Source organism: Vulpes lagopus, chromosome 6 (assembly GCF_018345385.1).
Source record: "Vulpes lagopus strain Blue_001 chromosome 6, ASM1834538v1, whole genome shotgun sequence".
Classification (NCBI taxonomy): Eukaryota; Metazoa; Chordata; class Mammalia; order Carnivora; family Canidae; genus Vulpes; species Vulpes lagopus.
Window position 1 is genome coordinate 95933088 of NC_054829.1, and position 25553 is coordinate 95958640.

Genomic DNA, 25553 nt, shown 5'->3' on the forward strand with positions numbered 1-25553 from the left:
CTTAAGTTTTAAAGAATCAATGCCAAACTTTCCAAACTCTACTGAAAATCTGACAAATGATATCATTCTCAAAATCATTTTACAAGGCCAACATTATTACCCTGATACCAAAGCTAGATAAGGACACTACAAGAAGAGAAAACCATAGGCCATTAATATCTGATGATGCAAATTTCTAAACAAAATATTAGCACACAGAATTCAACAGCACCTTAAAAGAATCTTATATCATTATCAAGTGATATTTATCTCTGGGATGCTAGGATAGTTCAACATATGCAAATCAATAAAGTGACACAACACATTAACAGAATAAAAGATAAAAATCATATGATCATCTAAGTACATACAAAAAAAAACCATATTTAACAAAATCCAGCATCCTTTCATGATAAAAATCCTTCAATAAACTGGATATAGAATGAACATACCTTCATATAATAAAGACCATATATGACACGTTCACAGCTAATATCATATTCAGTAGTAAAAAGCTGAAATTTTTTTTTGTTAAAATCAAGCACAAGAGTGCTCACTCTACCCATACCTATTTAATATGCCACTAGAAGGCCTATTAAGAGCAGTTAGGCAAGGAAAAGAAATAAATGTCATCCAGATTAGAAAGGAAGAAGTGAAATTATCTGTTGCATTGACATAATCTTATACAGAAAAAAATCCTAAAGATCCCACAAATAGTTAGAAATAACAGATTAATTCAGTAAAATTATAGGATGCAAAATGAGCATACAAAATCAGTTAATTACTATATACTAACAACAATCTATCCAAAACAATTTTTCAAATGGTCCCATTTATAAGAGTATAAAACATAATAAAATACTTTGGGATAATATAACCAAGGAGGTTAAAGATCTGTACACTGAAAATAAGACAGGATGCAATTTCAGATGGTTGAAAAAAATTGAAGAAGACAGAATTAATAGGAAAATATCCCATGTTCATGAATTGGAAAACTTAATGTTAAAATGTTCATACTACCTAAATTGATCTATTGATTCAATGCAATCCCTATCAAAATCCCAAAGGCATTTTTCACTGAAATAAAAAAAAGTCCTAAAATTTAGTTGGAATCAGAGAAGACCCCAAGTAGGCAAAAAAAATCCTGAGAAAGAACAACAAAGCTAGAGGCATCACATTCTCTAATTTCAAAATATATTACAAAGCTATAGTAATTAAAACAGTATGGTACTAGCACAAAACCAGATATATATACAACGGCAACAGAATTGAGAGTCCAGAAATTGACTTTTGCGTGTACTAATCCTTGATAAGGACACCAAGAATACACAATAGTGAAAGGATAGTGTCTTACAATAAACAGTTTTAGGTAAACTGGATAGCTACCTGCAAAAGAATGAAATTGCAGCCTTAACTTACACACTCACAAAAAAAATTGAATTAAAGACTTAAATCTAACACCTAAAACCATGAAACTCCTAAAATATAGGGAAGAAGCTCCTTGACAGTCTTTGCAATGATTCTTTTGGATATGATACCAAGTGTAACTAAAATAAACAAACAGAACTGCATCAAACTGAAGAGCTTCTGTACAGTAAAAGAAATAATTTTTAAAAATTAAAAGGCAACCCATGGGAAAAAAATATTGTGTAAACTATTTATCTGATAAGGGGATAATATAAAACATATGTAAGGAAATCATACAATAGAAGAACAAAAAAACCTAAAAAATGGGCAGAGGACTTGAATAGGCATTATTCCAAAGAAGATATACAAATTGTCAACAGGTACATGAAAAGATACTCAACATCACTCATCATCAGGGAAATACAAACCAAAACCACAATGAGATACCACCTCATATCTGTTAGAATGGTTAATATCAAAAAGACAAGAGGTACATAAGAGGGAAGTATTGTACACTGCTGGTGGGGGTGGAAATTGATACAGCCACTATGGAAAACAGTTTGGAAATTCCTTAAAAATTAAAAATAGAAATACCACATCCAGAAATTCCACTTCTGGATATATATCTGAAGGAAATAAATTATCTTGAAGAAATATTTGCACTACCCTGTCACTGTAGCATTATTCACAGTAGTCAAGACATAGGACAACCTAAGTATCCATCAGTGGATGAATGGATAAAGAAGTTGCAGTGTGTGTGCATAATGATGGAATATTATTCTACCATTAAAAAAAAGGAAATCTTGCCATGTGTGACAAAATGGATGGACCTTGAAGGCATTATACTAAATGAAATAGGTCAGACAGAGAAAGATAAATACTGTATGTTCTCGTATGTAACAGTTAAACAGGTAGAGTAAAATGGTGGTTGCCAGGGGCTAGGGAAGAGAAGAAATAGAAAGAAATTGGGTAAAAGGTATAAACTTTCTATTAGAAAATTAATAAGTTCTGGGTATCTTATATACTGCATGGTGGTATAGTTAACAATACTGTATTATTACTTGAAGGTTGCTAAGAGAATAGGTCTTAACTGTTATCATCACACACACAAAAAATGGTAACTATGCAAGGTGATGGCACCATTTATTACCACCTAATTGTGATAATAATTTACAATGCATACATATATCAATTATATCTCAATAAAGTAGAAAAAATATATTCAAAAATACTTGTTACATTTCAATCAATTTCAGTAGAATTTGCTTTTTAAAAGAGAAGTGTATTTAATTTTTTCTGTATATTTAAATGAGGATTTTAAAATTAAATTCACTGAAGTTTCTTCTATATAGTTTTGAAAATATTCAAGTTTTAAAAATATAATAACTGTCAATTTTAAATTCCAGAAAACAATATAGTGCCTCATGTAAACCTTTAAAAGTTGGCATTTAGTGAGAAGACTTACTCAACAAGAGAATATGGATCAGTTGATAAAACCTGCTGCTATTTTATTTATTTATTTATTTATTTATTTATTTATTTATTTATTTATTTATTTCTGCTGCTATTTTAAAAGGATATATATATATATATATTTCTTCTCACTGAGAACTAAATTAGTAAGTAAATCTTTATTCATAGGTAAAGATTCGTGATTCAATCCTGGGAAGAAAATCCTAGCATTATCCATTTTGTTGATCTATACAATAAGCATTTATTAATATGCTACCAAATGCCAGATTCTATGATTGAAGCCCTAATAATATAAAAATAAATAAGTCTTGCTCTCATGGAGCTTAGAATTTACTATTGAGAGTTCTTGGTTGAAGCTATAAGTGAACTTTTGTAAGTTAAGCAACCATCTAAAACTGCATACACAGGTTTTTGTTATGAGCATACATGCAAAATTTTCCCAAGAGCCCCTAGCTTTCATTATATCTTCAAAAGGATCAGTGATAGTGAAGCAATAAATATCAACAACTAAAAGGAGAAAAGAGATAAATAGATTAGCTTGTAATTGAAAAATAGTGAATAATGTTCCCTTGACAACTCTGACCACCCCCTACACACATCAAAAAAGAAAGAAAAAGGAAAACACTAATTCTGCCTGGGAAATTCAAAAGATTATTCACACAAGAATAAAAATGGCAGGCAGACATTGCAAATGTGGTTGTTTAACTTAAGAGAGCTATTGTTATAGATATTATTTTAAGTACCACCCACATTGGATCCAGTGTGAATATGGGACACTAAAATCAATGATGGCACAAGTCCTATACATTTAAATACTTTCTAAATAGAATGTAATATTGCTGTCTTAAAACAATGTTCTAAATTTCCAGAATCATCTTTATCTGTTATTTATATATATATTTTTTTTAAATTTTTATTTATTTATGATAGTCACACAGAGAGAGAGAGAGAGAGAGGCAGAGACACAGGCAGAGGGAGAAGCAGGCTCCATGCACCGGGAGCCCGACGTGGGATTCGATCCCGGGTCTCCAGGATCGCGCCCTGGGCCAAAGGCAGGCGCCAAACCGCTGAGCCACCCAGGGATCCCCTGTTATTTATATATTTAAGACAAATATGTTCTCAAGAGTTTTCAACTTAAACTTATTAAAATCAGTAGAGAAAAAAGTATTAAATTAAAAAATAAGAGTGAAAAAAAAATAAGAGTGAGTTATAATAAAGGGACCTGGTAATAATTTATTGGCCTAGAAATTAAAAATAACTTTTTCTTATAAGAAGGAAAATTTTAAAGAAAATTGTTCAGAAAATTACCAATTATTAAAGAAAACAAATGGTGTGTTGGGAAGAAAAAAATATTATACACTCAGTTCTCAATAGGAAAGTTACCTTCCAAAAAAAAAAAAAAAAAAGGAAAGTTACCTTCCAGTACGGCATATGTATAGGAAAGTTACCTGAAAGGTAACTTATGATATATTAATTTGAAATTTCAGGTAATACCTGAATAAACATCATTATCAAACCCATAAATGTTTTCCTTTGACATAGAAAATAATTTGCTATAAAGTGACTGTGAGAAAGTATAAATATAATTTATAAAATCTTATGAAAGAAAAAGATCAGCTTTAAATACTAGAAAGACTAGTAAATACACCTTTTATGATTTTTGTATCACAAAATAAAAAGATAACATTAGATTTACTGGCATTATTATTTGTAAATACCATTTAAGTCAGTTTTTAAAAGTAGGGCAGAAGGGTTCAGTTAATGATTTAATATGATAATATGATCAGAGTATGAACAGCTATACCACCTAACTTATGAAGACTGATAGCTTACTGATTAAGACTTGTTTCAAGACACTCCTTTACTGTGCCCAATTACTCAAAATAAAGAAGTCATAAACTTTGCCCAATCCCAATCAATTCCCCAATCTTAAGACCTGTCTTACATCATACAGCCCAGGTCCTAAAATATCATAAGTCCTTTGACTTGCACCTTCTGAAAAACTATTAAAACTATCTAACAGATTTTCCCTTTCCGAACTAAATAAAATTCTCATTGCTTAATCAGCAGGAATTAGTAGTGGTCTTTTGGGGGAATCAATAGCCAACAAGTAAAATAACAATTCTTTCATCATTTGTTTTCTTTTCTTTTTCTCCTGCTGTTATATTATGAATCTGCTTTGACAGAATGCCAAAAAATTATTTAGATTATGACATTTTAAATAAATATAAAAGCATACATTCAAGAAAAATGAACTTGTCATTAACTAACCCAAAGAACAATATTCACTGTGGTTTGCATTGAGTATTAACTCTTAAATTATTTGCTATAAGTCACTATAAAATATTTCACTTTTAATAGTAGAATGAGAATGGGAGACTTATTCATCCTAGATGGGGAATTAGGGCTGACTGTGACGCAATTTTTAAAACTTGCAGATTTATTTAATCCTCCTTCTTATAATCAGAAGGCCACAATCTAAAAGAATCCTGTATTTGTTATGAATCTAAAATACAGCATCTATAATTATTAAAAGAAGATAAAAGATCTATAAGTGATATTACCGAACCAAGATATTATCTTCTGAGCTCTCTAAAAATTCATGATTGTAATAAGTACTTGAAAATCTCCATTTGTGTATGTGAACAACTAAGTTTATTAAGTTGCAGGGATGTAAAAAAGAAAGTTATATATATATGTACATATATATATATGCTATAGTGGACATCTACAGATAAATTGATAAATAATTCTTAAATCAATCTTTAAGAAAAAATGTCAGAATGTATTCAAAAATGCCTTTCTGGGGCACTTGGGTGGCTCAGCCAGGTAAGTGTCAAACTCTTGATTTTGACCCAGGTCATGATCTAAGGGTCATGAGACTGAGTCCCATGTCAGGCTCATGCTGGGTATGGAGCCTGTTTAAGATTCTCTCTCTTTCTTTTCCTCTGCCTCTCCCCCATCTCATGCTTTTTCTCTCTCTAAAAAATAATAAATAAATAAAATAAATAAATTTATAAAAATGCCTTCCTCAGGCAAAAGATTTTGATTAGCCAGTAATATGAGTAAAACATATGGAAAGGACTTTAATGTAGAGATTTTCAGTACTTTCTGGAAATTATTCTATTCTTTTGTTATTAATAAAAAAGATATATTATTGACAAACCTCATAAGTCGCTGGACCAGGAGTAATCTCTTTGGAATCTTTAAAACGCTTTGATGCTTTAACAAATAAGGGTATGGAGCAAGATTTCTTTAAAACAGGATCGTATGTTGCAGGCCCTAAGAGCAAATAAGCATAGAAAATAAAAGTATGTTAAAATTATTGATTTGGGTCACATTATTCTTAGATATGTGCTCCTAATGTATAATTGTAGCATCAAACAATCTTGGACTCATTCTTTTTGAATGCTTAAAACCATCCAGGTTAGGGCTTTGAAATACAATAAGCACACAAAAAAGTGATATTTGTTCATCTAATAATTAAATGTAATACAAAAGTATTTTCTCAGAAAAGAAAATAGTACCCCCTCAAGATACATACATAGTGAAAAAGATACCCAATTCTTTTATTTCCTAAAAATGCATTCATGTGTTCAGCAAAGATGCAGTATAGAAAATACATTTGGAAATATGAATAAGACTTAAAGAAACAAAAAAAAGTTATTTAACAGCATTCTGGGCACTATACATGATAGAAGCCGAGGTACAAAGATAGAATTCACATGGAACAATTGGATATAATGAACAAACTGGCTGAATGGAATAGGGCCTAATCCCAAATAACGATTTTGTACTAGAGCCAATAGGTTTCAAATTGTACTCTAAAGTACCCTCAGAATTCGACATTAGTGCCCAGGAAACAATGTATAGGTAAAGCACAAGTAGAAGCCTGAATTATTTTCATTCAAAATAGCTCTGGATTTACTCTTCTTTGGATCCTACATACTTTTTAAACTAAAATTGTCTAATTAATTTTTTAAAGCATTTTGAGGGGCACCAGGTGGCTCAGTTGGTTAAGCATCCCACTTTTTGTTTTGGCTCAGGTCATAATCTCATGAGGCCTGGAATGGAGTCCAGCAGCAGCAGCAGGTATCTGCTTGAGATTTTCTCCCTCTGCCCCTTTCTCTACTCTTGCATGCATGCACTCTCTTTCTAAAATAAATAAATAAATCTTTAAAAAAATAAATAATTTATTTATTTTAAAAAAGCTTTTGGAAGCTACTTCCACAGGCAGTGGGTAGCTCTTGGGTTTTAGACCAAAGGAGATTCATGAGAAAGAGGTAGTTTATGAAATAAACTTTGGTAGTACTTTTATAGGGTGGGATGACTTGATGGTTTGTTTTAAGGACACTAATAAGTGGTTTACTAACATCGGTAAGGGAAAGGAAGAACAACTCAGAATATTATCTAAGAGATGCAATAAATATTTAATATGTATAGTGACTGGAAGAAGTTAAAAATGAGTAATGGCCAATAAAAAGGCAATACTGTGACAAAAATAAGAAAGCACAAAAGAGAAACCACTGAAGAGGAACATCGTGTGTTTGTTTTGAACCTGTTAGGACTGAAAATACGGCAGGATATCCAAAAAGAAATGTTCAGAGGACAACTTGAGATACATAACTGAAACATGAGAAAGATGTCCTGAAGAAAAGGAAAGGAATTATTCACACAGAGGTGAAAGTTGAGGTATTTCTAAGTGAAAGAGCATGCACAGGGAAAACTGAGTAACTGAAGACTGAAACTTGGAGGTTCTGCATAAAGGAAGGCAGGGGAAAAGTCAAAGAAGGAAATAGTCTAGTGATCAGAATATGGCTAGTACAACATCATAGAAAGAAAATAGGGAGAGGTTTTTTTCTTGTCTCTATTCATATGTTAGCCAATACTATTGAGTATCTGTCACATGCCAAGCCTATATTTCCAGAGAGTGATTAGAGGCCTACTATATCAAATGTTGCAAAAGGAGACTTCACATACAGGTAACCAGGGAGCATCTGGAAGAGAGATGATGGATGAAACTAAATTAGAGGATTAAAGAGAGTGTGAGGAGAGGAAGCAACAACATGAGCACAGAATACTGACAATGGACATAAACAGTGAAATAGTAGATATAAAGATGTTAATAGAATACAAAATAATGCATCCATCTCACTAGTACATATGCATTTAAAAATTACAACTTTCAAGAATAGATCCCTGCAGATGTTTTCAAATCTAAAATATTTTAAAATTGATAAATTCACATGAAACATTTCAAGGCTTTAGCTTTATTAACATTGGACACTTCAAAATTTACAATGAAAGATGACATTTGGCTCTAGTTCAATCATTCTAACTCAACTCAATCAATCATCAATATCCTATCCTCCAATATCATCAATAGGATAGATTTCCAAAATTATAAAGCCTTTTTATAAAGGCTTTGTAGGAACCTGCTATGAACTGAATGTTTGTGGCCCCTCTAATTCCTATGTTAAAACCCTAATCTCCAATGTGATGGAGACCTTCAGAAGGTATTTAGGGGGGCACCTGGGAGGCTCTGCCTTTGGCTCAGGATTCTGGGATATAGCCTCATACAAGGCTCCTTGCTCAGTTGGGAGTCTGCTTCTCCCCCTACCCCTCCCCTCTGCTCATGCGCTCTCTCTCTCTCTCTCAAATAAATAAGTAAAATCTTTAAAAAGAAAAAGAAGAGAAGGTAATTAGGTCACAAGAGTGGAGCCCTCATGATGGGATTACTGCCCTTCCAAAGAGACACAAGAGAATTAATTTCATTCTCCCTCTGTCTCTCCTATGTATGCAGATATCTACCTGCAAGCTAGGAGGAAGGCCCTCACTAGGAATCAAATATCACTTTGAATTTCCCAGACTCCAGTAACTGTGAGAAATAAACTTGTACTATTTAAACTACCCAGTCTACAGTATTTTTGTTATAATAGTCAGAATGGACTAAGTAAGACAGAAGCTCAAGTGTTTTTATCTACCAAAAGACAAAGTGTTGTAGCAAATGCCACCTTGCATTCCTGACTTTGAAATAATATAATTTCTATTCATAGGGCAGAGAAACAATGTACATATACATACATAATACCTATACAAATAGATATATACAAACTAAACTACACATGGGAAAATGTAACAGTTACTGCAGCACACAGAAAAGAAGAGAAATTTATCATCAGGAACTGGGTGCATGATTCCACAGTCAATTAATTAAAAATTGCAGCTTTAACCATAAAGATGTATAATGGTTAACACAACAGGTAAGACTATTAGCCAAACTCTGTTGTATCAGTAAATTTCATTTTCAACAATGAAATGAAATATGGTCTATTCCCTGTCCTTACTATCATACTATAGCAACTGATAAATATTTACCTTCATGGTTATAACTCATTAAAAGAAAAGAAAATATTCAAATATAGTTTTAGTGGATTTCCTTTTATTAGAATTTCTTTGAGGAGCATCAAGCAAAGTAAAACTCTCAATGTACATCTTACTGCATTTTAGTAGTTTGCTTCAAGCTACAGAACATTAAAAAAATGATTTATTATACTTGATCTTAAAATATATTTCCTTTTTTTAAAAGATTTTATTTATTTATTCATGAGAGACACAGAGAGAGAGAAAGAAGCAGAGACATAAGCAGAGGGAGAAGCAGGCTCCATGCAGGAAGCCTGATGCAGAACTCGATCCCAGGACTCCAGGATCACACCCTGGGCCGAAGGCAGATGCTCAACTGCTGAGCCACCCACATGTTCCTTAAAATATATTTCCAGGGAGATCCCTGGGTGGCGCAGCGGTTTGGCGCCTGCCTTTGGCCCAGGGCGCGATCCTGGAGACCCGGAATCGAATCCCATATCGGGCTCCCGGTGCATGGAGCCTGCTTCTCCCTCTGCCTATGTCTCTGCCTCTCTCTCTCTCTCTCTCTCTCTGTGACTATCATAAGTACATAAATAAAAATTAATATATATATATATATTTCCAATTACATATGCCATTGCTTATATGATACAAGTCAAAGATTTATACTGCTTTACCAGCTCTGATTCACAGATAGATTATGCAGAAATTATCTTCTATTTATTTACCAAATGCCACATTTTAATCACAGGTAATGGAAGAAGAAAATTTATCATTCCAAATCAAACACCTACGAAAAGTCTGCCTGAATCACAACTATTAGAGAATGGGAATTCAAGAGCAGGTGATTCTTATAATTACACATTTTCCAGCCCTGTGTCTGTCAACTGACTATGAAATGTCAACCAATGCTCTAGGGTAAAAATGGGAGAGAACAGGAACAATGAGTAATTTAAAATAAAAATCATTTTGGTACATTAGCGTGGATTCAGAAATAACTACTTCTATAAATAAAGCTACAAAACCTCAGATTAAGAAATGGCTCTCTTCATAACAAGGTAAAATTTATGTTACGCAGTCAGTTTTGCTTATGAATACCGAGTCTTTTCTTTTTTTCATGTTAAGCTGAAAGAAAACTCCTGAAAAGTAAATATCCCACGTGTGAGCATGTCTTTAAGAATTAAAAAGCATCGAGGAAATTGTCATTAAAATGGACTGCATGGCTTTAAAATGTCATTTAGAGACTTTGGTTTTTATGGAACACATTTTCTCATGCTGATTTTATTATTCAGCTACAAATGAAATAATAGCTAAGACAAAAGATTAGTACACAAGGAACTATTATCATCATGTCAAAGCCACATTTAGTTTTACTGCTCTTCTTCTGCTTCTAAGACTTGATTTGATGAAATGGCACTTCAGATTATGACCAAACAGCTATTGTCCATCAAATTAAGCTTATAGGTGATGAGAAAAAACAGACAAATGTTTCAATAATGAATAAACTTTTAACCAAAATTCCATGTATGTCTTACCATCTTGTTAACATCTTTCAAAAACAAGATGGGAATTACATGTTTTAAGAAATAAAACCTTAAATACTTAAGAATGACATCTTAAAAGTACTATAAATTATCCAAGAATTACTGCCAGCACAGTCCCTAAGAAATAGCCTACTATAATGCACTCCAACCTAAGTAGACTGAGAACTGCATCAATTGGAGTCTACCTAAATCATCCATCGGTTAAAACGTGTGTTCCTAACATTAAGGAGTAGGGCCATCACTGTTATGACATAAATACAAAATCAGATAGCTTTGGCTAACACTGAAATATATCTTCAGACAGCAGTGTATGTTTAGCCAGTGTACCTCTAAAACATTCTTATGAAATTCTTACAAAAATGTGCACCCATAAGCCCTATCAAATGAAGTCTTTAAACGGACCTGTAAAAAAGATATTTTCACTCTCTGATAAGTACATCATACAAATTTGAAAGACTTTCTTGTAAATGTAGGTATGATACACTTTCTGTATGAATTTAGGAACCAAAGGAAGGAAGAATGATCATCTTTCACCTACTACCACTTTGAGTAGGTGGTATATAAATATGTAACACATGAGTTGTTTTTATTGATAAATGAACAAAATTATCAAATAATGAAATATGAAGTTGTTTTCAAGGTAAATAAAATACCTCACAACTGGCTTGGCAGAGTAGCAAATTTTCCTTTCTTAACCAAAATTTGGGTTTTACATCCTGCTGTTCATATTTGAACATTTGGAGCTAGAATGCAAAGAAAATTACCTAAGCAAAAAAGTAGCATAAGTTTCAGCATATATTCCAAGTCCTCTTACATCACTATCATTATTTTAACCCTTAATTAAAGCTGAATTAGTAAGGTAGTCCCTCTGTGAATGTTATATATAAAAATCATAATAATGCTATTCTTTGTAAAACACATCATATCATAGATTAAGTGATGTGGAGTTCCTTAAATATATATATACATCAAATTCATTTTGAACATTTGATTAATATTAAGCAAGCTAAATTTTTTAAGAAAGATATAGAAAATAAGTAATGATTTTTTTAAAACTGGCTAATTTTTTTTAAAGATTTTATTTATTTACTCATGAGAGACACACGAGAGAGAGAGAGAGAGAGAGAGAGAGAGAGGCAGAAACACAGGCAGAGGGAGAAGCAGGCTCCATGCAGGGAGCCTGACACGGGACTCATTCCCTGGTCTCCAGGATCACGCCCTGGGCTGAAAGCAGCACTAAACTGCTGAGCCACCCGGGCTGCCCTGTTTGGCTAATTTTTAACACTTTAAAATGTAACTATTTAACATTTAACTTACTAAAAATTGTTAGATTTCTAAGAGTGTTTAGATTTGAAACTTTCTTTGAATAGCTCTGCTATGATATAGCTAGACTCCCAGAGTTTAGAGTTTTCTGAAAGAGCCTAAGTGACAAGCCAATTAAACAAAGGTTAAGATGTTTATTTGCAATTTAAATGAATAAATTTCTGTACCTTAAAACAAACATATCTTATTAAGTAAAATGGTTTTCATGCTTTGATGTGCAAATGTTTTATTTACATTCATCAGAGATTAAACAAAAACTATTATGTTAACCATTGAATATCTTAGAAAGCTTCTTGCTTCTTTTCAGTAAACTTAAATCTATACTTAGATTTAAATCTAGATAAGATGTTTTCCTTCACCTTACCAGTGTTCTCTGCTTACTCTGCTCCTGTGATCATGTAATATAAATATTCTCTAACTCTGTTCCCATACCTTCATGGAATAATAGCATACTACTATGAGAATTAAGCAAAATTCTTCCCTTGCAAGCCTTCTCATCAACTACCACTAGTTAATTTTAACTAAGACAAGTAACAGTGGGATTTGTTTATATCAATGGTGTTTATTTCCAAATAGTAAGTGGTTTCCTCAACTAGCTTTAATATCCATGACACACAGGGCCTCCCATAGCTTTGGACCTCTTTCTCCTCTGGCCTCTGGGAGAACTTGTACAATGGCTTGAAATATCAAGACTAAAAAAGAGGATCATATTCAGCACCATATATTTTAAATTAATCTTTCCCAAAGTATAGTTCATGAATCATAGCCATCAGAATCACCTAGATTAGCGTCAGATTGTAGATTCTTTGGAGTCATGCCAAAATAATAAATCATATTCTCTGAAAGAACCAAGAAAACAAAAATTTAACAAATCCTACTGCTTTAGTCCTCTAAACCACTATTTAATATGTAGCAATTAGCAAATATATCTAAACATTAAATCTTTTTTCTCTCAAGAATTAGTTATCCACAGAAAAATAACCTTCTATAATTATAGATGAAACTATTTCTTTAGAATATATCTGACTCTCTTATGCCTCAGGGCTTGCTTATGGTAGAGCTTCAGTCAATGCCGATTGAGCTAAACTAAGTCAAATCAAGGAAAGAGTCTGTTAATGAGTCAACTAGAATCTACTCCTGTGACCTTAAGCATTTTAATTATTTTCTCTTCATTTTACTTTCTTCCCAAGAAATTGTCTATGGAAAAATGGATACCTTAAAGTCCTATTTCTATTTACAATGTGAAAATTATATTTAGATGATATTCACATAAATGTTTTTAAATGCATTTAGAATAACCATTGCTTGAGAGATTAGTAGGAGACTGGCAGTGTTAAGATAAGAAAGAGACTTAAGTCTCTTAGTTATGAATTCTGTTATTTAAGTCTCTTAACATAATTAAGTATTCTGTTATGGCCATGTCACATTATTTCAATTTTGAACCAAATGCGCAGATCTTATTTCATGATCATGAAAGATGAAATTTTGTGAAGTATATTCACATCTCTATTTTATTTTAGAGTATCATTTTTCAGAATAAAACATTAAAGATTTTATTTATTTATTTATTTGAGACAGAGAAAAAGAGAGTGTGAGCAGGAGGTAGGGCAAATAAAAAGGTGAAGGAGGGAGAGAGAATCTTAAGCAGGCTCCACACCTAGCTCAGAGCCCAACACAGTGCTCCATCCCAGGAACCTGAGATCATGACCAGAGCCAAAACCAAGATTTGGATACCTAACCTACTGAGCCACCCAGGTGCCCCCATAATAAATCTTAAACCAAAATTTAAATTCAAGATTTCTGACACTAGCCATGTGACCTTCATAAATTCTCTAAAACTTGTTAAGTTTTGGGTTCCTCCTGTATAGAAGGAGGATAAAATGGCCTGGAAAAGTTCCTCAAAGCCACACAATGAGTAAGGACACATCATTCAACCACTTAAAATCCTTGGATCCTCCCTCAAAGGAAGGAAAATAAAACCATTTAATTTCACAGGAAACTGAGTTAATATCGAATTTATGACTGGCTCTATGATTTTAATAACTCTTTTTCTACTTCACACTGCCTTCCTAATCTTTAGCTATCTCCAGTATTCTCCAAAAATACCAAATTTGCCAAAAAAAAAATCATCTTAATTAAATGAGAATGTTATGCTTTCACCTGAATATGATATTTCTCTAAAAGGTGAATAAGGTCTAGAAGATGGAATAAATTGGTCTTTATGATAAATTTAGGTATTCTGTTCATGGATCAATTCATTAGCATACCATAAGTGGATATAATTTTGATCTTATACCTATACTTTTAAATTTATAATAAGTACATATACATTTAAGGAAAACAAAAATATCACAATTCTAAAAATCAAGTTGCCTTCAAATCTCCATATTGTCGCATCACTGGCTGTCAAGGATGCCACATCCTGCTACTTTCGAAACCTATTATAAACAATGTCTTTTAAAAAAATCGAGAGATAATGTTATTTTCCTAGAAACCAAAGAGTCCTGAGTCCCATCTTTTGGTGAAGGCTGCCTCTCTGTGGCAGGATACAATGTGTCATGTTCTCTGAAGGACTTGTTCTCTCTTACTTTGTTTTTTTAACTGGTAGAAAAGATCTGTATAATATTCAAAAATACATAGATTTAAATACAGTATTTTTACTATTTCTTTCAGAATGTTTTGGCTTCATATTTGGAAAGGTCTTGTATCCGGAGGAACTGCCTCACTCACCTAGAAAAGCATGTATAACATGGGATGAAAAGAGTATTCATGCAAGTAACAGAAATCAAGTAAAATAGGATTGCTCAAATAGAATGGTCATGTTTGCTGTCTTCTTTGAAAGCTAAACTCATTATTCACTTTACACGGAGTGACCTCTGCTGGTCAGAAAGACACACTTATTAATAGATAACGAACCTACCAGAAAGCAGCTGTTATCTTAATTTCCTAAAGGAATTACTTAAAAATACTAAGTGTACTATGATACAGGAAAATATCCTATTTCAAACACTTAAAGTCAAGTAGCTGAATATCAAGTGGATATCTTTTAAAAGCCCTGATTTAATTGTTCTTTCCTCACTAATGTCTACTGTTAGCTGTAATGAAAGCATGCTTAAAAGGCCTTCTTATTATATTTAGGAAGGACATATGTTCTCTAATGATTTTTTTTGAAGACTTGGTACTTTTAACCATATGATGACTGAAAAATTAGCATCTGTACATTTTTTTAACTGAAAGGAAAAAATCTCTCTAGATCATAAGCATGCAACTTGTTATGTTTCAAAAACAAAGGATTTATTTAATGAAGCAATATTGTCACAGAAGTGGCATTTACCTTATCTAGGATGGAACATACCCCCTCATCAGAAACAGTAAAAACTAATTAGAAGAAGATACCCAGAGGGCCAGAGTAAACATTTCAATAACCAATATCAAGCTGTTTTGTTGTTTTTGTTTGAGCCATAGCTATACCAAAAATCATCACTGAGAAAGTTGTGCAGATTCTTTTTTATTATTTTAATAGAGGTCTAAACCTTTGAGATGAAGTATACCAATAAAAACACCAAATAAAGTTCCTGCAAAAATTTTTGGTCAAGAAAATTGTTATAATTCCTCATTGCTAATTATTGCAATATCCCCTTCCCCTCTTTTTTTTTTTTTTAAATCTGTTTAACAATGTCCAGAGGGAGAAAAAGAAACATATTTGGTCTCTGCTTCTGCAAATACTGAAATCTATTTATATGCAAATAAGCTATCCATTATTAGTATGAGAAGAGACTTGTGCATAAAGGGAGAAATAAATTATCACTAGAAACCATTAATGAAATCTATTTCAAAACATAACATTTTACAAGAGCCCTCATTCATGTAATATTTGTTTAAGCCTCGAGGGGAAATAGTGAGTTGTACACTTAGATGAAACCTGATACTACATTATTTCCCATGCCAATTTGTTTCGTAAAATGCATTTATTCTTTCCTTTGAAATGATTTGGTAATTGTAACTCCAATGAGTCCTTTTAAGAGAACTTTATCATTGAAGTCAGAGTCCTGTGTTTTTGTCATATAATTGCCAGACTTTTTAGGGGAGTTTATTTTTGCTCTGTTGCAATAATTACTATTCCCTGAGGTTTAAAAACATTAACATTCATTTTCATACTCTTATGGTAGTAACATAAAAATAAATGAGTTTGAAGAAGAAGGAATATGAGTCTTTCTGGAATAAGTTGAATTTCTTTAGAGAAGAATAAAATAAGCACTAATCAATACAGACTATAAAATAATTTCATATGCTTTGCCCATTTTTCTCTTTGGGTTTCTTGTTTTGTTTATTTTTTACAAAAACTTTAGTGTGTTTATCAACTCCTTCAAAAAGTCCATCTAGAATATGAAGTGGTATTGTCTTCTTAGTTAATTCCTAGCAACTCTATTCCTTTTGGAAGTTGTACTTATTTTTATTACTGGATATTAGAAAACAATGAAGCAAAATAAGGCATTGTATGAGAAAACTGAAGATGTTTGGAAATACAAAGTCATGCCACCATTTCAATAAAATGAAAGTCCAGAACTAATATACACCAGTCTTATAGGAAAATCAAAGCACACAAAAAGAGGAGACCAACAGAGTTAAAACAAAGAGGGCCACAGGTTAAAAAAAAACTAACAGGGTGATTGCCACTTTGGTTAAAATAATAACCAGCACAAGAGAAAGAAAGATAATTTGTATGATTCCACTTATATGAGGTACCTACAGTAGTCAAATTCATAGAGATAAGGAAATAAAATGGTGGTTGCCAAGAGCTGGAGGGGAAGCTATTGTTTAATTCAGGGAGTTTTAAGTTTTGCAAGATGAAAAGAGTTGTGTGGATGGATGGTGATGATGGCTGCACAACAGTGTAAATGCACTTAACACCACTGAATTGCACACTTAAAAATGATCACAATGATAAATTTTATGCTATGTGTATTTTAACCCAATTTTTTAAAAGATAACTTCATGTTCCAGATAACTATATAAGAAAGTTATGGTATAAATATGAAACTAATCAAAATGTGGAAAAATTTAAACAACTAATGGAATGTAAAAAAGAGAATCCAAATGACTTTTATGACAAGAATATTCTAGTTTGGGAAGCCTAAAGGTCACGGAATTGGAACCACAGAAAGGAAATTAATCCTTGCATTTCACTTGTTTCACCGTTGAGTAATTTAAAAAGTAGAGGTTGACAGGCACAACACTGTGTCTTAAGCTGCTTAGTCATCTAAGAGTAAAGATAAATGAACAAGTAAACAAGTAAATTCTTTAGCTTGATAAAGGTTATAAACCTAAAAGTTTGTCTCTGGTAAAGGGAAAGAATGAGTCAAAAATCTATTTGCTTTTCTCTAATGTTTTCTATATGACTTTGCTATCATGTGCATGTATTATACATACACGTGTGTATACACATACACACACATCTCTGTGGCTTCTGTTTCTTTATGCTTTTCAGGGTAGAAACAAAATTTTGAAAAGAAGGGAGTTATGCTTCAGATTAAAATATCTGAGTCTTTATATTTAAAATCCATCACATCATCAGAAGGAAAAGATACATATGAAAAATATATAGTTCTCTATACCTTGTTTTCTACAGCAAAATATCATTGAAAAGAAAAATTGTATAGATAAATACATTAGGCATATACTATGTGTATTGTTTATAGCCTGACATATTAATGATGTTGTCTATCTCATGGTTCTATATTAGCTTTCTATTTACCCTTTTAAATATTTGCATTCCTTAATAAATCATTTAGAAAGCTAAATAAAATGTCTTTTATATGTATGATTGCCTATGACTAATTTTCAAGCATAGGTTTTATTGTATTTCAGTGAAAAAGTGATATGTTTGCTAAATGAATAGGCTAAAGTCAGGCAAAGATGACAATGTCTATTGTATCTTTTATCAGACTTGCAAAGAATTGAAACTCTTGCTTTTCTAAGTACTGGAGAAATATTCCCCCAGGTTTTTTATGCAGAATTAAAGTTTTCACAGAATTTTACTTCCTATTATACATAGAAAGTGTTCCTTGGTCAAATAAATTTGAAGAAAGTTATACTGAACAAAGTTAAAACAGTTTTCTTTATTGCAGGTCATGACGGAGCCTGTAATATTCTAATTCACACATAAGATCAATACAATGTGTGCATTTTCCTCCACATATGTTTGCTCATGACTTCTCTTTTTCCACAATGTTCTTATAGAGCTAATGTTTGCAAAATATACTTAGAAAAATTTTAATTTCTATGAAGTCACCTTGGTTCTCCAATTTCTAGTGTCATTTTCAATGTACTAATTCTGAAATTGTAATTCAAATCTTCGCTATAGTGTTGATTAAAAGCACAAATTTAAAGTAGAGACAAAACTACAGTAAAGACATTTCTTCTATTGTCATTAAAAATTCAAAGTAAATTACAGTTAAATAGCACACATTTAAAAGCCATTTATATCATCTTTGGTTTTGGATATTATGGAACTGCATTCCTCAGTTTGCATAATCAGTCATCTTTAGCAATGCATAGTATTATCTAGTCAGACAATAACTTCATCAGTTTCAGCATATAGTATCTTCAGATAACCACAGAGTTATCTGAAGAACCAAAGAATTCCATCAATAGTGAATGGTATCCTCTATAATGGGCCACAGCTGCAAGAAACTTATTTATTTTTATTCTTTTTAATCTCTCTATCCTCTAATCAAAAAAAAAGAAAGAAATCTTAGAAAGATAGTAGCTGTAGTCTATCTGAAATTTGAACAATAGAATTATTATTATATGGTATAGCAAAACCAAATGTGAATAGTGAGAAAAATGAGCTATTTCAAGGTCAAGAAGTTAATTTATTTATAAATATTGCTTTGAAAATGGCCTTCCATTATATCAATGATATTTTTAACTTTAATTAGCATTTTTAAAATTTCATAGGAAGCAAAAAATAAAAACAAAACACCTAATAGGAAGTATACATTATTTGCTTTTAGATTCAAGAAATCTATGTGTAGAAGTAACTTCTAAGTTGCTATTATCTTGACAATATACTCAGTTCTTCTCACATATAGCCAGAATAATTTATTCATAATCTTCTCAGAGCAAAATTCAGGATCCAATCTAGGCGAAAGGTTTACTTGGCTCAGGAAACAGAGTCATTTTCAAATCTGAGCATACCTGGGCAGCCCCGGTGGCTCAGTGGTTTAGCACTGCTTTCAGTCCAGGGCGTGATCCTGGAGACCTGGGATCGAGTCCCATGTCAGGCTCCCTGCATGGATCCTGCTTCTCCCTCTGCCTGTGTCTCTGCCTCTCTCTCTCTCCTCTCTATGTATTCTCATGAATAAATAAATAAAAATCTAAAAAGAAAAAACTCTGAGCATACGTGTTAAAGGAGCCACCTAGAACTGAGGTGGGTCGGGCAGTGGGGGTCGTGGGGGGCTGTATGACAGAAAAGCTCAGTTGGAGTTGTACAACCTGTTTGACCAAACTGATCAAATCTCTCAGTAGACCCTATGGAAAGATTACAGTCAGGTTAGGCTACAGAAGAAAATCCAAAATATAAGCAAGCAAAGAAAAAATACCTAACCCCTAAAAATCTATCCTGGAGAACTTATGCAAGAAATCCATTGAGGGTATATGTGGTGTGACAAGAAAAAGAGACAGAAGGAGCCTCGGTGTCCATCGAAAGATGAATGGATAAAGAAGATGTGGTTTATGTATACAATGGAATATTACTCAGCAATTAGAAACGACAAATACCCACCATTTGCTTCAACGTGGATGGAACTGGAGGGTATTATGCTGAGTGAAATAAGTCAATCGGAGAAGGACAAACAGTGTATGTTCTCATTCATTTGGGGAATATGAATAATAGTGAAAGGGAATATAAAGGAAGGGAAAAGAAATGTTGGGAAATATCAGGAAGGGAGACAGAACATAAAGACTCCTAACTCGGGGAAACGAACTAGGGGTGGTGGAAGGGGAGGAGGGCGGGTGTTGGAGGGGAATGGGTGACGGGCACTGAGGTGGACACTTGACGGGATGAGCACTGGGTGTTTTTCTGTATGTTGGTAAATTAAACACCAATAAAAGTTAATTAAAAAAATAAAAATAAAAATAAATTTCCTTTTAAAAAAAAAAAAAAAAAAAAGAGACAGAGATAGGGTGAATTCTTAGGCCCAACTGAGGAAAGAGAAAAAAGTGTATGACCTTAGATCTTAAAAACCTCATCTCATTTCTAAGAGATTTTAATTTCTGGGGAAAAAAGCACCTGCTATCAAGAGTCACAGGAAGATTTGATGGATGCTGGTAGATGATGGGAAAGAATATATGACTTCGGTTACTTTCCAAAGGTGGAGGATGAAATATAACTCGTGTCAGTATAGTTGCTTTTATTTTGGTGAAGCTACCTGGATGGGTGACTCAGTTGGAACTTTGGTATTAATTTTGTAAAAGAAATGTGTCAGAAACTGATATTAGATATGTTCTGTGTGATAATACTGTGACTTTAAAAACTTTGACTGTTGGGGAAGAAGTCCTTTCCTCTCCTATATAACCAGGAACTTGAAACACTGAACAAGGTGGGTGAGGTGAACTGGAACTAGCACACAGATAGAAGACTCAAAACCAGGCTGCCTCTAACATCGTAAATCCTCCGAAGAAGTACGGCAGAGAAGGAATTTAGTTAAAAGGAAAAATATTAAAGAAACCAGACAAGACTGATAAGTTTTTTTTTTTAAGATTTTATTTATTTATTCAAGAGAGACCCATAGAGAGAGGCAGATACATAGAGAGGGCAGAGGGAGAAGCAGGCTCCATGCAGGGAGCCCGATGTAAGACTCGATCCCAGGACTCCGGGACCATGCCCTGAGCCAAAAGCAGACGCTCAACTGCTGAGCAACCAAGGTGTCCCAAAGTCAATTTGTTTTAAAGTAGATTTTTGTTTCAGGCATGAATTGAAATAGAGATAGTAAGAAAAGCTACCCTATTTTTTTGTGTGGTAAAAGTATTGTTTTATCTGAAAAAAAAAAAAAAAAAGTATTGTTTTAAGGTATGCAGTACACAGAATCAAGAGCTAAAACTACATTTTGATTGCATTATGAACAATACTATTCTTTTAGTTTTATGTTGCCAAAAGGTTATTTCTTATCCTCCATACTTAGAACTGTGCATTTGCATAAGTGGTTATTTTTTAGATCAAATTAAATACATTCAGATCCAATAAATGTTTACATCTTAACCATTGTCTCATTTACATTGACTTCATCTTATTTACACAACCAAACAAATCTAAATTTTAAATCATTATTCTGGAAGACTATGATAAACCAAAGATGTGATCATTTGTTTCCAAACTACTCAGACTTGAATCACCTATTAATAGTTGATCTTTCATTTTATATTATGGAAAGCTAATCTGTAGAAACTGAAGTAAAGGAAGAAGCTCATTATCTTAAATCTTCTGTTCAATAAGATCCAATTCGTTTAACATCTTGGTGCCACAGAGAATACAAAGAGGAAAAATAACAAAGTCTTACCTCAAGGAAATACCAGCAGAGTGGAAAGGGGAAATGAGACAAATGCACATATGCCTATACTGTAAGATAGAATAAGATTAGTACTATCAATTCTATGGGACTCTAAAAGAGAGAGATTTCCTCTGGTTGGTAGAATCAGGAATAATTTCATAAAAGAGGACATTTGAAATAGGCCTAGAAAATGAGTAGAATTTTGTTAAACAGGTACAACTATTCCTAGGTAAAGGAAATAGCATATGCAATTTCTTTATAGCAGACCATAAGGCATGGTTTAGAAATTGAGTAGTGTAATATCATTAGATGACAGTAGAAGAATACAAAGGAGGGGTGTGGAGAATGAAGAAGATTAGAATGGAAAGTTTGGGGCCATAATATATAAGTTGAAGTCTTTGTACTTTGTACTTTGTACTTTGTACTTTGTACTTCCCTAATTGTTGGAGGATGGGGGAGTAGAGTAGAGAAGAGCCATATTATCTCCTTATTCATGGATATTAAATTTCTAAAAAACCTTTTTAAAATTTATTAAACATTTACCAAAATAGTTCATTTTTAAAATTTAATAATAATTTTGCTTTTTAAGCTAATTACTATGTTCAGAAAAATAAATCAAACTATAAGGTTCAAATGGAAGACTCCAATAATCTCCTTTTTCTACTTTACTATCTGCTTTTCACATAAGAGAGCAACATTATGCATTTAAAAGTTATTCCAATTACCAATGAAATTTCTGTTTTTCTTAGTTATGCTGAGTTGGTATTTCCAGAAATAGTTCCTTATAAAATTGCCTATTCACTTAATCTAAAAACAAGCTACCAAGCAACCTGTTTAAGAACAGGTTTCAGAGATGTACCTGCAATATGATATAATTTATGAACTTATGTTGACACTTTAAAACTAGGGCCTATGCCAGAACACTTTCAGTCAAATTCAAGTCATCCTTACCTGCTCATTCAGAGCCCTCTGCACAAAAATAAGAAGAATATTGTATAGAAAAGAGTCCTTAATTGGTCCAATATATCAAATTCACATCAATAAAGAGCAATTACAGCATATTTAATTTTATTCCTTTTTAAATCAATCTATAAAATTACGTGTTAATCTCGGTATAAAAGTTTAAAAAACTAAAGATATTTTTTCTTCTTCATTTTCCCTTTAGTATACTGATTTCATGAAATCATCTCATATACTCACAAGGCCATTAAACTATGCTACAATTATAAATATCATAGCTTGATATATATCATGAAATACTTTTACTATGAAAGATTTTTAGCAAAATTAAGATTGTCATAAACAAAATGTCAGGAAACCTGTCATCTTAATTTCTATGGGAAAACACAATGTATTCTATTAACTTAGCAAAAACTTGAATGGACAAAACAGTATTATGCTGAGTTATCTGGAACACTTAACATCTGGATTTCTAATCCTCCATAGAAAATGTAGTAGGAGAAGATGACAGTCATTTGAGATCATTTATCTTTTGGGTTTAGTACCTCATCTTTTTCTCTAAAAGTTCTTGGATATTCCAGTTGTCCATTCCTATATAATGTTTTAACCTTTATACCAGGTTTAGTTTTATTTATAAAGATGGTCATTTGATAATGACAGATAACTGTGGCTAGATAAAAAGTTATGAAACAGATACACTCATGAGAATTACAGATAGTATTAAAAATGCATTGTTGAGCTTTCAATATATTGCTACAATGTATACACATAAAACTATATCAATTTGTATCTTTAGCTTACTAATCAAAGGTCACCATAAAAAGGTTTAAAGCAATGCTATATATAACAACTTGGCTGAAATGGTATTCCTACTTTAATTCATAGACTGTATGTTTTAATATTTTATTTAAATTCAATTTGGCAACAAATAGTATAACACCCAGTGCTCCTCTCATCAAGTGCCCTCCTCAGTGCCCTGATTCATAGATTTTTTAAAGATTTTATTTATTCATGAGAGACACACAGAGAGAGGCAGAGACATAGGCAGAGGGAGAAGCAGGATCCCTGCATAAAGCCTGATGTGAGACTCGATCCTGGGACCCTGGGATCATAACCTGAGCCAAAGGCAGACGCTCAACCACTGAACTACCCAGGCACCCCTAATTCATAGATTTTAAAGCTAAAAGTACTAAAAATGTATTTATTTCAGGTTTTATCGAACAGAATTCTTTCTGCAATATACTTGCAATGTGATTACCCAACTTAGCTGAACTTCTCCAGCAAATTCTCTTATTGGCAGAAACAGAAGGAACAAAACTTTATCCATAAAGAAAACTACTGGGAAGTAGCTTTATTTCAGTCTATGGGACACACAAAAGACCAAAGTCCTAGCTCATGTTTGTGCCAGGATTTAACAGATAGTGGATAATACAGTAAGATAAAATCACACTCAAAATCTAGTCAGCTAAATTATAAAGTTCTGAATGACTAGTAGTGAGATTTAAAAAAGGCTTTAAAGAGCTTGAACAAATTATAGTAACACCACTGGTGCCATCTTTTTTAAATCTTTGTTTACCTGTTATGGCACAGGGCACAGCAGACTCAATTCTTTGTGTACTTGTAAAATATCTCACAGATTATCACAGTAATAGAGAAATCATAAGCTCCTAAAATACCCCATTTAATTTTCTGTTTACTGTGTCTACTGGAACTTTTGTCACTGTTATTTTTAAAGATTCACTTACCTCTAACTATATGAGATTGTCTGGTCTAAAGACACATACACATAAGTATATTTGCCAACATGCTTTGGGCACTTGCATATGCCAGCCAGCCATTAAACTAAGAACTTCTGTGGATTAGTAATAATTTTGTCCACAAGTTACAGAAAAACACATCCCTTGGCTTCAACAAATGTAGAATTATTTCTTTCACATAAGAAGTCTTGAGTCAGATGGCTTCTAGCAATAGTTCAACTGCGCAACAAGGTCTGAGCAGGTGTGTGTATGATTCAGTCAGCTGTTCTCTCATGCTGGCAAGAGGGCTTAGTTCACACAGCTATCCCTAATTTCATCCCTCACTTCTCTTCCCCTCACTCATTTCCATTGTACCGACCTCTTTATTTGGCATGTTCCCTTATGCCAGGGTCTCTGCCCCGGCTGCTTCTTCTGCTGGAATACTCTTTCCTTAGTTACTCACATTGTTCATGCCCTTACTTTTTTCAGATTTCTGCTTGAAAGTGACTCAGCAAAGCCTATCTTGATGTTTGTACCCACTTAATGTTTGTACCCACTGACCTCGCAGCTCAATGCTATTACCTTATTTCATATAGCATTTACCATCTTCTCAAAAAAAATATGTCTATTTTTTAAAATTTTTTTAAAAATATATCTATTTTTAAGGTCTCTCTCTCCCCAGAAAGTTCCATGAGATAAGGGCTTTTTATATGTTTTATTCACTGATATGTCCCCTGTACCTAGAATAGTGTCTGTCTCATAGTAGGCACTCAACAGATATATGTTAAATACATGAATGAATTTATTTTTAAGTCAATAAAAATGGAAAACATGAATAATCTCTCTGTTTTTGTATAAAAACCAAAACCTTATATAGAAATATCCCTGAAAAACTACTTAGGTTTCATTGCCCAAACAAAATTACATAATCAACCCTAGCTGAAAGGAAGGATGGAAAAGAGAGTGTTAGCTGCTCCAGCTTCTAAAGTAGACAAAGAAAAAGATAAGGGGGAAGGGAGTGGGAACGAGGTTTGATGTTAGCCAACCAACCGTCACCCATGCACTGTAATATCATTTCAACTAAGCTTCAAAACCTCATACTAGGTAATTTTATTATATCCATTTATTAAATGAATAAATCAAAAGATTATTAAGCAACTTGCTCAAGTTCCCATAACTATTAAGAATAGTTAAAACTCCAGCATTGCTGCCAAATC

At 32.8% G+C, this 25553-nt stretch overlaps 1 protein-coding gene across 1 annotated transcript in view; it reads right to left on the bottom strand.

Moving 5' to 3' along the window:
- STPG2 (sperm tail PG-rich repeat containing 2) overlaps positions 1-25553 on the bottom strand; it is a 560246-nt gene that overhangs the window by 214770 nt on the left and 319923 nt on the right. The window contains exon 12 of the mRNA XM_041757622.1: positions 6026-6141. Within this exon, the coding sequence (XP_041613556.1) occupies positions 6026-6141 (116 nt within the window). The remainder of the gene's footprint in view (positions 1-6025; positions 6142-25553) is intronic.